Source organism: Oncorhynchus kisutch, linkage group LG13 (genome assembly GCF_002021735.2).
Source record: "Oncorhynchus kisutch isolate 150728-3 linkage group LG13, Okis_V2, whole genome shotgun sequence".
NCBI lineage: Eukaryota > Metazoa > Chordata > Actinopteri > Salmoniformes > Salmonidae > Oncorhynchus > Oncorhynchus kisutch.
Window position 1 is genome coordinate 13,291,125 of NC_034186.2, and position 13,120 is coordinate 13,304,244.

A 13,120-nucleotide genomic window follows, 5' to 3' on the forward strand; every position below is an offset into this window, starting at 1 on the left:
TAATACAGCCATTAGCTTAGACCCTTTAGTTTAAAATGTTAAACTATTTCTATATATTATAAGAACAGCAATGTGCACACGGCAGTAGGCTGTAAGCAGGAAAACACCATTCTCAAAAGTGACCACAAATGTGATTATGCATGTCATGCTTTTATTCCCCAAACTTCAAACTCAGCTCTACGTATGTATGCCAGATAAACTCTACACCAGTTGTAAAGCGGATTAATGCACTTAATTTCAATAAGTTATTTGGCCACTAGTTGTGATACAAACCTTATTAAAACATATAGGCCTATGGGCTAGGCTACATGAGGTGTGATACTAACCTTACAGGACTATGGGCTAGGCTACATGAGGTGTGATACTAACCTTATAGGCCTATGGGCTAGGCTACATGAGGTGTGATACTAACCTTATTTAAACATATAGGCCTATGGGCTAGGCTACATGAGGTGTGATACTGACCTTATTAAAACATATAGGCCTATGGGCTAGGCTACATGAGGTGTGATACTGACCTTATTAAAACATATAGGCCTATGGGCTAGGCTACATGAGGTGTGCGTCTATGATTTGAAAAAAGTAGCAAACAAAAGCATGACCCGTTTCTTGCCTTACTGCACACAAGCTGGGCATCAAGTCATATGCTAATATTGTCACCCACCAGACTATTCTTGATTTAATCTGGTCTTTACATATACTAAATAATATACAGTTGAAATCGGAAGTTTACATACACTTACAGTGAGGGAAAAAAGTATTTGATCCCCTGCTGATTTTGTACGTTTGCCCACTGACAAAGAAATGATCAATCTATACATTTTTGACATGGTTTTTCTAGATTTTTTGTTGTTGTTACTCTGTCTTTCACTGTTCAAATAAACCTACCATTAAAATTAGACTGATCATCTTTGTCAGTGGGCAAACGTACAAAATCAGCAGGGGATCAAATACTGTTTTCCCTCACTGTTGGTTGGAGTCATTAAAACACATTTTTCAACCACTCCACAAATGTCTTATTAACAAACTATAGTTTTGGAAAGTCGGTTAGGACATCTACTTTGTCCATGACACAAGTCATTTTTCCAACAATTGTTTACAGACAGATTATTTCACTTCTAATTCCCTGTATCACAATTCCAGTGGGTCAGAAGTTTAAACACACTAAGTTGACTGTGCCTTTAAACAGCTTGGGAAATCCCAGAAAATTATGTCATGGCATTAGAAGCTTTTGATAGGCTAATTGACATCATTTGAGTCAATTGGAGGTGTTCCTGTGGATGCATTTCAGAACAACAGCAAAGAATCTTGTGAAGATGCTGGAGGAAACCGGTAGAAAAGTATCTATATCCACAGCAAAACGAGTCCTATATTGACATAACCTGAAAGGCCGCTCGGCAAGGAAGAAGCCACTGCTTAAAAAACGCCGTAAAAAAGCCAGACTACAGTTTGCAACTGCACATGGGGGCAAAGACTGTAGTTTGAGAAATGTCCTCTGGTCTGATGAAACAAAAATAGAACTGTTTGGCCATAATGACCATCTTTATGTTTGGAGGAAAAAGGGGTAGGCTTGCAAGCCGAAGAACATCATCTTAACCGTGAAGCACGGGGGTGGCAGCATCCTGTTGTGGGGGTGCTTTGCTGTAGGAGGGACTGGTGCACTTCAGAAAATAGATGGCATCATGAAGATGGAAAATTATGTGGATATATTGAAGCAACATCTCAAGACATCAGTCAGAAAGCTCAAGGTTGGTCGCAAATGGGACTTCCAAATGGACAATGACACCAAGCATACTTCCAAAGGACAACAAAGTCAATATATTGGAGTGGCCATCACAAAGCTCTGACCTCAATCCTATAGAAGATTTGTGGGCAGAACTGAATAAGTGTGTGTGAGCAAGGATCCCTACACACCTGACTCAGTTACATCAGCTCTGTCATGTGGAATGGGTAAAAATTCACCCAACTTATTGTGGGATGCTTGTGCAAGGCTACCCGAAACGTTTGACCGAAATTAAGTAATTTAAAGGCAATGTTACCAAATACTAATTGAGTGTATGCAAACTTCTGACCCACTGGGAATGTGATGAAAGGAATAAAAGCTGAAATAAATCATTCTCTCTACTATTATTCCGACATTACACATTCTTAAAATAAAGTGGTGATCCTAACCTAATTTTTACGAGGTTTAAATGTCAGGAATTGTGAAAAACGAATGGAAGACACTTTTTCCGTGGTTCATTTTCATGCCAGCAAGGTAGGCTAAACTCCTGTTTTAAAGAGAAGCAATGTGCTTAATATTAGGAAAGTTGAGAAATAAATATAGTAGGCCTAACCTATAGAAAGCTGATGGGCTCCTCCTCTTCTTAGTAGAGGCCATCACTCGGTTTTCTCAAGCAATTCCATAGCCTATAGAAATGTTGCGCAACATGAGCTCATGGGCTCTCATGAAGTCTTTGATTCGATTACACTTGCATTGATGTCAGAGTGACAATATAGTGCTGAGTATCAGGCAATTATCACATTTGGTAGGCTTGGAGAAGCCTAATTAAAGTGACTAAACGATCTCATGGAATTTGACTGCCTCCATGACTCATGACTGCCGGTGTGGCGGTAATACAGTTACTGTACCGGCCCTAGTGTGAACACTCCAAAGGAACTCCGGCCCCTCAAAAGAGCCCCTGAAGCGAAACGAACTGAGACCATCTCGAGAGGGGGTCTGAGTTCGGTACGCTTGAATTCTGTGGCCCGGTAACCTTTTGTAGGGCAATGTGAACACAAAGCTCCCTAGGTTCGCTTGTCAATATTCCCGCTCTACACACTAGACTACTGCAACACTGTTTCCCCTGTCATAACCTCTCACATTGGTGCAACAAAAGATAAAATTAGGATGCGCAGGTTCACTTATAAAACGTGCTGCATATTGATTAGCGATTGTCAAGGATGCTTCAGAAAATCCTAAATGTGTGGAGTTTTTAGTTTAGATTATTTGTTTGCATTATGTGATCTATAGGGGTTTGAATAGTAGCGTGAGAAGATAACAGGTTTGGTGAGAATCACAACATACGGTAGAACCTCCATTCTAGCTCTTAAAGGGGCAGCAGCTTACATTGAGTGTTCAATTACAGCATTACTTAATCTGCAGTCATTCTTCTGCTATTTATTCTGTTTCCAATAATATTTACATGTTAATAGTATCTTCTGATTGCATTTAGTTAAAAGATGACACAATCATTGTAATCTTTTAGCTTCCAAAATGTAGGTAGGCATACATTATATCTAGCTGTCCAATAACATATTCTGATGAAAAGGCTTGTCCTGCACTTTATAAAAACCCACAGTGCATTGAGTGAAAGTTGGAAAAAGATCTGGGTTCCTTTCTAAACACAGCATTGTGAATGCGAAGTACTCAGACCACAAAATAGGTGAAGTGAACTGGCAAAAGAGTTGAGTCCTTATTCCAAGGCAAGAGCAGTGTGAAGACAATGACAACGGAGATCTTTTGCTTCTTTTTTTTGTTAACCCAATTCACTTTTAAAGGACTGACATTGGTTATTTTAAAGAGGACTACATGTAAAAAACACCCTTAAAATGTACTGACCATAAGCCTTGAGAGGGTTGAACAAGAAAGAGGGGTGAAATGACCTAAGCCGTCTCACACAAACACAGTAACACATTGAGAGGGTAGAGAGACAGAAACAGACATGCGGGGCAAATGACAATCTCTCTCTGTCACAAACACATTAACTCAGTATACTGACCCTTCAGCCTCTGGGTCCAGGATGACAGCCAGCTCAGACAGCACCAGTCCAGCCAGGTAGTGCTGCTCTCTGAAGGGAACAGACAGCTCGAACATGTTGGCTATCTTCTGGTCCTGCGCATGGGTGGAGAAGCCTGAGCTCTGTAGAGATGGAAAGAGGTAGGGAGAGATGGAAAGAGGTAGGGAGAGAAAGACGAGCAGGGGATGATTCAGGGACATTTTCCACACACCTCGTACTCATCCAGATAGGATGTGGATGTGTGTGTATCCGGTGAGTCTGTGTGTGTCTAGCGTGCATGTACTGTGCATATCTGACCTGCGAGGTTGCGGAGGACACACTGGGAGATGGCGAGGCGGGAGGCGTGAGCAGGCTGCAGGGCAGGTTAAGGGTGACATAGTGCTCGTGGCTGCAGACGATCCTCAGTAAGTCCAGCCTCAGAGACTCCAGAGTGGGGTTCTGCAGCATGTACAGCTTAGTGGAGACCTGGGGACACATGGAATGGTCTCTAGAAAACTGCCCAAAACAGGGTTCGATTGAAAGACCCTGTTGAGGCCGTTTACTCCCAAGTGATACCCAATAGTAATGAGCAGGACAGAGTACTGTTGTGGTTAAAGTCATGTACACAAAGTCTGAAATCTATCATAGTGGTTTCAACACAAGCCTATCAAATGAAAGTCAATTCTGCAGGGATGTGGTCATTGAGGTGCTGTTATGTTGGGGTGCTAAAGCAGTTTGTTCCCTCTCCCAGTACCTGTTTCCAGTAGGTCTTTATGAGGGAGAAGACGAAGCCTCGGTCCATGACAGACAGCAGGTCATTCAGGAAGAAGGCCAGGCTAGTGTTAAGACGCTCCACCAGCTCCAGGTCCTGATTGAACAGAAACACAGGGTCAGAGGTCAGGTTTGAGTCTAGCAAGCGCTACCCACTCTGGTATACATAGAACCCGATAAGGTTAATTCAGACCATTCACTGTATTGGAAGTATCTGTGTGGTTAATGGAATTAAAACATGCTGTGTTGATGTAGGCCACATCTTTATTGTCCCTGTGTGTCCCCGTGACAATGTACCTTCTGAAAGCGTGAGACAATGTCCCCAGCAATGGTGCTGACCAGGGCTGTGATGTCATCCATGAAGCGCTCGGGGAAACGGTTCTTCCTGGGCGACTCCAGCCGGTCGGTGAAGTACAGGTGATGGATGATGCTCTTCACCTGGGGGTGTGAGGTCATCAAGGTGAGACAGGGCCCAACACGTAGTGGTAGTCATGGGTCCTCACTATCTGCCCAAGTTGAAATGTCGGAAGCCCTGCCCAATCCTACAATCTCTTCTTAAAATCTGATTTTAAACCGAACTCCAATCACACTGCTAACCTTATGCCTTAGCCTAAATTTAAATGAAAACCAATCATGTTTTGTTTTCATAAATGTTTCTGATAAAGCCAAATGTTTTACTTTGCAGCTTGGCCATGTAGTGGGAATCGTAGTTATGGTGCCAGGATGAAAAGCACGACAGTGAACCCTTGTCACACTATCCTGCCAACCTGAACCATACGGTCTTTTCCTGGATATTTACTTATCACATTGTCCTTTCCAACACGGCTCCAGCAACTATGGTGGACATGTAACCAGGCCACAGCGATACGGCCGCGCAGTGTGAAACTGTGTGTAGTGTTTTGTCTTACCATGAGCTCGAAGAAGAACCAGGCCTGTTGGAGAGCTCCCTCTCTGACGCTGCCACTGCTTACCACCCACTGTAGGGCCAGTTCCTCATGGAACAACTGAGACACAGAGACACACGGACCAGACAGTCAGACAGGCGTAGTACAGCACATCAGACCTGGTTCAACCTGGCCCGGATTTAGTTGGTCACTGCAATGGAACCAAAAACACCTTGACCCAGGCAGGTGGTCCTTCTTACAACTGAGCACCGAGAGACATTCTACTGCATCACAATCTAGCATTATATAAACACTGTACTATGTGCCGAAATACACAATCATTCTCAATACAGGGGTTCCCTAAACTTTCTCCCTTTATTTAACCTTTAATTAACTATGATGATATCTATAATATTAGTACTATAGAATGAATACAATTATAGAGTCAATAGAGTTTTTTAATTAAATCTTGCAGGCAGCTTTTGAGCGTAAGATGGTTAGGGAACCCCTGATCTTATTGTACATATGCCATATTTACTCAACAATCCACTTGGTGTGTCTGTGTCTGGTGGTAACACTGAAAATGGAGGCTTCATTCAAATAGAAACATCAAGTGAGTGCCATTTACCTGAACAAGGATAACAGTGCTACAGTTAGTGCCTGGTACGCCACACACACCTGCTGTGCAATACTGTCAACATCACACTTCAAATCACAGCCAAGAGGCGGGACATCTACACTACATCCAACAACCACCAAATACACAATCCAATCAAGAGGCACACATCCACAGACATACACATAAACAGGCGAATAAGGTGAGGGGGCTCCGTATGGCTCTTCCCCCGTGTAGACAGTGGCTGGTACCTTTTTGGTGGGTAACCGTCCTGTTAAAGTTTGCAAGAAACTGGTGCTCTCAGTGTGCGAAGACATGCGGTTGCCACAGCGCTCCATGGCCTACGGGTGGGATGGATGGGATGTGACAACAACAACAGGTTATTGAGGGGCTACGGTTATAGCTGTAGCACCTAGCAGAATTACACACACTGTTAACAAACATGAACACAAACAACAATCACACAAATACACAAAACAGCCCTCATCATATAACCTTAACTACAGTTCCACAGTTACAGAATGCCTGAGTTCCCTCATATTTATCTTTCTTCTTACAAACATAATCTGATATATATTTTACACAGAAACACCCCTTATGCCTCTAGATATGCAGTTTGTAGACAGTATCAACCTGTGGAAAAAATACCTCTGCGAACAACTTACCTCAGTTAAATAAATGAATTTGACTGAATCTTTGGCCATGACTAGAGCCACAAAATAGCCTTTATGACAACCAATGAGGACAGCCATCGTCACAACACAACACCAAGACAGGAAAAGAAGATGACAAAGTTCTCAAGCAGGCAAACACATTAAACCAACACATAATACACCCACATACCCCCAAACAGACCCCCAGCAGGCCCCCCACATACACACTTAGGGCTGGGCGATATGGCCTAAAAAGCATCTAGATTTGTTCTCAATTCACAATATCTAGATTTTGTCATTGTTTTCTCTAAATGAGCTTTGATGCACATTTAAAAAGGTCAAATACACTGCATTTAACAGTCGGCATTAATCTAATGAATTCAGGGCTTCTGAAATTATACATAGGCTAAATATACACCTTCCACAACCTTAAGACACACAAATAATTTAATCAAAATAGTTTAACCTGCTTTGTTGCAATAATCACTGATCTTGGTTTCAAGTCTATGACCTTTTTGTTACAAATGTAACCAGAAACATGCACATTCACTAATAATTTTCTATAATGCCTGCTATAAGTGAACACAGGTCTCATAAACAAATCTCTCAAGCACAAGCCCACGTGTAAGTGACTAGCCAGCTAATTGTTATATTTCAGGTTCAGCCAACATGGATCTCTTTACTAACAAGGTAAAAAGGTTGAATTGTTATGAACAAACCTTTGTCTGTCTCCAAGTGTTTGAAAAGCACGCTAGCTGAACACTTGAACACTGTTCAGATGTTGAAATCAACTGGCCTACGTTATTTCTCAGAATGAGTTGCCAATTCCTTATGTAATTATGTTTTATGCACATTTATAAAACACAGACTTGACAGCTATTATAACAGTCTTTCGCTAAAATGCTGCTAGCGGTACAACAAACTGAGCATACATTTTCCAGAATCTATTTTTATTAATACTCCCATTTCAGTAGTGTCTGCTCTGCACACAATTTGAGTCGTTGAGACATAAAAAGGGTTAACTTCTCTATTACAGTAAATTAATGTCTCAATGTTCATATGACCGATTTGGTTGGACCAAACATCAAATCCGAATAGAGAGTTGAAACCGCTTGACAGAGAGGAAGTGATCTCTCATCTTTGTTGTTGTAAGTGGCAGGGGCTTGGTGTGTGTGTGTGTGTGTGTGTGTGTGTACATTGAAAGGTGCACACACCCTACAGTCATTGCACACAGCACAGAAGGAGCGAAGGAGACAAGACCAAAAAGACAACATGAGACAGACAACCCCACACACACACACACACACTCCCAAACCCACCCAACACACCACCACATGCAGCAGTATCCCACATCATGGCGAACCCACGTGGTGAATGAGATTAATAGCAGCAGGAGGTCATGCATGGGTTCAAATGATCATGGTTAAGAAGAGGAAACAGGACAGGGAATGAGAGGGTGAAGTCAGCAAATGAAAACTGGGGAATTAAGTTAGTGGTGCTAGCCTCTGAACCGCCAATTAAATAAAGAATACAAAAAAGGCAAGTATGAGAAAATAAAAATAGTTTTAAATTGAGACGTGTAGAGGTGAGTCTTGGCTAGAGGTTCACTGCAACACCTCTCCTGTACTGGGGGTGTTACAGGGTGAAGAGAAATGAGGGGCGGCCCTGTGCACTTGTTTGACATGACTTCAAGCAGTTACTGACAACTCTACAACTTCAGAGTGGGCATAGATTTTTCTTCTCCAACCAACTGGACAGAGGTAAAAAACTAGAAAGGTGACAAGTGAGAGAACTAAAGATGGCGTTTAAGGGTTCATGGAGGCAGCTGTGACTTCCTAAGTCTGGTGGTGCATGTAGGTGAGTGGTGGCTAAAAAGGTAGGGAGCGAGGGGTGGTTGTTGGGGTTAACGAGGTTAGGGAGTGAGGGGTGGTGGATGTTGGGGGTTAAGAAGGGTAGGTGGAGGTTGGAGTTAACGAGGTTAGGGAGTGAGGGGTGGTTTATGTTGAGGGTTAAGAAGGGTAGGTGGAGGTTGGGGTTAACGAGGGTAGGCAGTGAGGGGTGGTTTATGTTGGGGGTTAAGAAGGGTAGGGTGCGAGGGGTGGTGGAGGTTGGGGTTAAGAAGGGCAGGGTGTGAGGGGTGGTGGAGGTTTAGAAGGGTAGGGGGTGGTGGAGGTTGGGGTTAAGAAGGGTAGGGTTGAGGGGTGGTGGGGGTTGGGGTTAAGAAGGGTAGGGGGTGAGGGGTGGTGGAGGTCTAGAAGGGTAGGGGGTGAGGGGTGGTGGGGGTTGGGGTTAAGAAGGGTAGGGGTTGTGGAGGTTGGGGTTAAGAAGGGTAGGGGGTGAGGGGTGGTGGAGGTTGATGTTAAACAGGGTAGGGTGTGAGAGGTGGTGGAGATTGATGTTGAAGAGGGTAGGGTGTGAGAGGTGGTGGAGGTTGGTGTTAAAGAGGGTAGGGTGAGAGGTGGTGGAGGTTGGTGTTAAAGAGGGTAGGGTGAGAGGTGGTGGAGGTTGGCATTAAGAAGGGCAGGGTGCGAGGGGTGGTGGAGGTTTAGAAGGGTAGGGTGTGAGGGGTGGTGGAGGTTGGCGTTAAGAAGGGCAGGGTGCGAGGGGTGGTGGAGGTTTAGAAGGGTAGGGAGTGAGGGGTGGTGGAGGTTTAGAAGGGTAGGGAGTGAGGGGTGGTGGAGGTTGGTGTTAAAGAGGGTAGGTTCTGTTGTTGTTGAAGCACCTGCATGGTGTCAGTATCAGAGACAGGGCTGGATCCCCAGGGGGTGCTCTTACACCCCATGGTGTGCACCCAGGAGTTGGAGCGGTCTAGACCCTGAGAGGTCAGGGGGTCGCAGGTCAAAGGGCACAGGGCAGGCAGGAGCAAGGGAACAACGAGCGAGAGGACGGAGCAGCACAGGGGAGGAGAGAACAGCATAGAGGTTTAAAGGTTAAGAGGGTTGAACTGTAAGCAGCAATGAGGAATAATATAGTTAGCTTGTTAAAGATCCCTAATCATTTCATTTACAACTCCCTGATTCACAAAAACAGCAATGCATGAACAGATTAGATAGCATATCCCATCATGACAATCTGCACCCCTCCCTCGGTTCAAAGAAAAGAGAGGGCTGGTTTAGTATCATCATTCATCAGACAGGGGAAACCATAGAAATATAATTAAAGTAATGACTAGAGCATGTATCCCCATTCAAGTCTATGTGCCATGATGGGTGGTAATTTTATTTCTATGGGCCAGCATCCATCCCAAGCATCACATTAGACCAGACCATTCAGAAAGACAGGAGTGTCCATCACTCACTCATCTGTCAAGTACTTTTGGGGGTACCGAATCAACAAGTCATTTGATCGGAGGTACCGAATCAACAAGTCATTTGATCGGAGGTAGCGAATCAACAAGTCATTTGATCGGAGGTAGCGAATCAACAAGTCATTTGATCGGAGGTACCGAATCAACAAGTCATTTGATCGGGGGTAGCGAATCAACAAGTCATTTGATCGGGGTAGCGAATCAACAAGTCATTTGATCGGAGGTACCGAATCAACAAGTCATTTGATCGGAGGTAGCGAATCAACAAGTCATTTGATCGGAGGTAGCGAATCAACAAGTCATTTGATCGGGGGTAGCAAATCAACAAGTCCTTTGATCGGGGGTAGCGAATCAACAAGTCCTTTGATCGGGGGTAGCGAATCAACAAGTCCTTTGATCGGGGGTAGCGAATCAACAAGTCCTTTGATCGGGGGTAGCGAATCAACAAGTCCTTTGATCGGGGGTAGCGAATCAACAAGTCCTTTGATCGGGGGTAGCGAATCAACAAGTCCTTTGATCGGGGGTAGCGAATCAACAAGTCCTTTGATCGGGGGTAGCGAATCAACAAGTCAAAGAAGTCCATGTTTGTAACTCTTTTACAAAGTTAATCTGCAATACACTTGGCTACATGGGGCTCCAGACTAACGTTTTCCCCTGGTGTTACTGCTGCCATTAACTTTTTCAGTTGTTGACACTAGCCCATGATCTGGTCGCACCCAAAAATATTTTTCAGCAGCATCACACAATAGGAAAAAAAAGGGGTAGTCATCAAAGAACGTCTTTCACGGTGTTTTATGTTGTCAGACTTCTGAGATGATATTCAATAAATACATTGTCATCTAACATGAATCATGCATTCCTGCTTAGACAAGATGTTTTGATATGCAACCTAATCCAGTGATTGTCATGATTTTTGGGTTGAGAATAACCCCTTTTTTTGTTATATTTTACTGTCAAAATAGGGCTCCATGAATTTACCTTCATCTTTATGTGCACTAATATTACATACAGGTTTACTTCAATTTGTGCAATTTCACCATCTGAGAAAGTGGAAACTCAAAAAACATGATCTAAATCGCTAACTCTAAATATACCGCTAGTAGCCATTAATTAATCGAACATTAAATTTAAAGTCCTAAAAAAAATGACAAAGGTCGCATCGGTAGTAACCCTTAGTAACCCTTGGTATAATAGCGCACTTGCGATGGCTGATGCGCATTTTGCGAACTCCGTATTTCAAAGCCATATCAGATACCTCGATTGCAAAGCATTGTGCTTTGAGCTCAATATTGAGAGAAAACAAAATGATACCTACAGAAAGCTGAGACCCTCCTCTCTTGAACAGTAGTTGCTTCTAAAGTTGTGGGTTTTTTGCATTTGGAAATGTTACCCAATCAGAACGCATTTTTCAGGGTGCAAGAAGGGTAGAGAGAGTGTGAGGGACTCGCTCATTTGGTCTATAGCAGCCGGCCCAAGCAAAACAGGCTCGGCGGTTTCATTACAGGAATCATGGAATCATGATAACGCACTTTCCTGTTTGATCAAATCATGGTTTTATCAGCACAAAAATTGTGAATTGAGGTGACCAGGTAGAATGTGCAGATTGCACCAGTGCAATCAATTAAACATTTTACTCCACAGCCAAGACAAAGGGTTGCAAAATGCGACTAAATGGTCTGGAGCCCTGCTACCCCTAAATATTGCTCTCCATATAGTATCATTCAGAATAGATTATTCTCTCATTGAAGGTATAGGTCTAAACCACAGATGCGGAGGACTGACTGTACCCCAAAAGTACTGACAAACAGAACATAATGTATGCCAGAGGTCTGGTCTGTGGGGTGTCTCTTACCTTACTGCCGATGATTGAGCGGACCTCGTCGTCAGGGGACGTGGGTGTTCCGGAGATGTCCGGGTTACTGTTGCTAAGGCTACGGGAGCGGTTGAGGTTTAGGCTAGCTGGTCGCTGGGCTGACCTGGCCATGGTGGCATAGTGGACTGAACCACCCAGCCCTCCAGGACCTGAGACAAAAACACACATTGAACAAAACAATGGAAGTCAGGAACGGAGGGTGAGGACACTTGCTGCTCCTGATAAACGCTATTTTCCTAAAGTCACCTGACGTAGCCAATGGTCTTTATGACCTGGATGTAATGAATTTAACAGAAGTAAAACAGATCAAACGTAAACAAGAACAGACAGTGTACCTGGTGAGGGGAAGTTGGGGTCCATGTTGGGCAGTCTGAAGACGTAGTATATATAAGAGGAGAGCAGACTGTTTCTGCCGTGCATGTCCTGACTGGTGTCTAGGTACTTGTGGAGCCGATTCACTATGGATGCCATCACCTCGAACGAGGCCTGGCCCAGATTCACTATAGACATAACAAAGACAGACAGGAACACACATACTTAGGACTAGACGGTACAGTACATCGTAGTAAGAGACAGTACAGTCTGTGGTTTAGAATACGTAGTGGTAGGGTTACAAACACAGTTGAGGGGGTTACATTTCTTTCCTTTTAATGTTATTTTTTTGAATTAAATGGAGGGTTATACTATAGTTCACACAAGGCCTAAGTTGTACAGCTAGGCTTAGGTTAAAGGGGATAGTAAACCTATCTGTCCTGCGATGACGGGCGGCCGCACCACCAGCACCACCAGCTTGTCCAATAGGAGGTGGAGGAATCGGACGATGGGCTCCAGCTGGGAGGAGTTTAGTGCTGCGATGCTGGACTTTAGCTCCGCCTCCAGGTTATTCTCCATGATGCGCACGTCTCCAATCCGCACAGGGAACATGTGCTCGTCCAGGGCATGCACCAACGCAAAGAACTTATCCAGGTACTGGTCCTGGTGGAAGGAGGTAGAGGTAGAGGTAGAGGTAGAGAGAGAGAGAGAGAGAGAGAGAGAGAGAGGGAGGAAAAGGAAGAGAGTAATGAAAGGACACAAAGAAAGCCAAGCTTCAATAGTAGGGAAATAAATGTGAGCTCCCACTACACAATGAAAGTGCTGTAACTGTGTGCTCTGTGGTTCCAGCCCATGTATAGAGACTACAGTAGAGTTGAGCCCAGCTCAGTCTCATAGACCAAGTGATTTATGATCACATTAGCACCAGGCTAAGCTGCTGGGAAAA

At 43.9% G+C, this 13,120-nt stretch overlaps 1 protein-coding gene across 19 annotated transcripts in view; it reads right to left on the reverse strand.

Annotated features, from left to right (window-relative positions):
* Positions 1–13,120, reverse strand: part of dock7 (dedicator of cytokinesis 7) — a 65,331-nt gene that overhangs the window by 13,833 nt on the left and 38,378 nt on the right. For 11 of the 19 annotated variants that reach the window (XR_004202331.1, XM_031785619.1, XM_031785610.1 and 8 more), the window contains exons 19-28: positions 12,606–12,837; positions 12,198–12,362; positions 11,842–12,011; positions 9,405–9,497; positions 6,281–6,370; positions 5,438–5,533; positions 4,827–4,967; positions 4,513–4,626; positions 4,077–4,244; positions 3,762–3,901 (exon numbers count right to left, since the gene is read on the reverse strand). Coding sequence is in view for 18 of the 19 variants with exons in the window: in XM_031785619.1 (XP_031641479.1) it covers positions 3,762–3,901; positions 4,077–4,244; positions 4,513–4,626; positions 4,827–4,967; positions 5,438–5,533; positions 6,281–6,370; positions 9,405–9,497; positions 11,842–12,011; positions 12,198–12,362; positions 12,606–12,837 (1,409 nt within the window). In the remaining variant the exon portion in view is untranslated. The remainder of the gene's footprint in view (positions 1–3,761; positions 3,902–4,076; positions 4,245–4,512; positions 4,627–4,826; positions 4,968–5,437; positions 5,534–6,280; positions 6,371–9,404; positions 9,498–11,841; positions 12,012–12,197; positions 12,363–12,605; positions 12,838–13,120) is intronic. The other 8 variants (XM_031785621.1, XM_031785620.1, XM_031785615.1 and 5 more) reach the window with 2 other exon arrangements.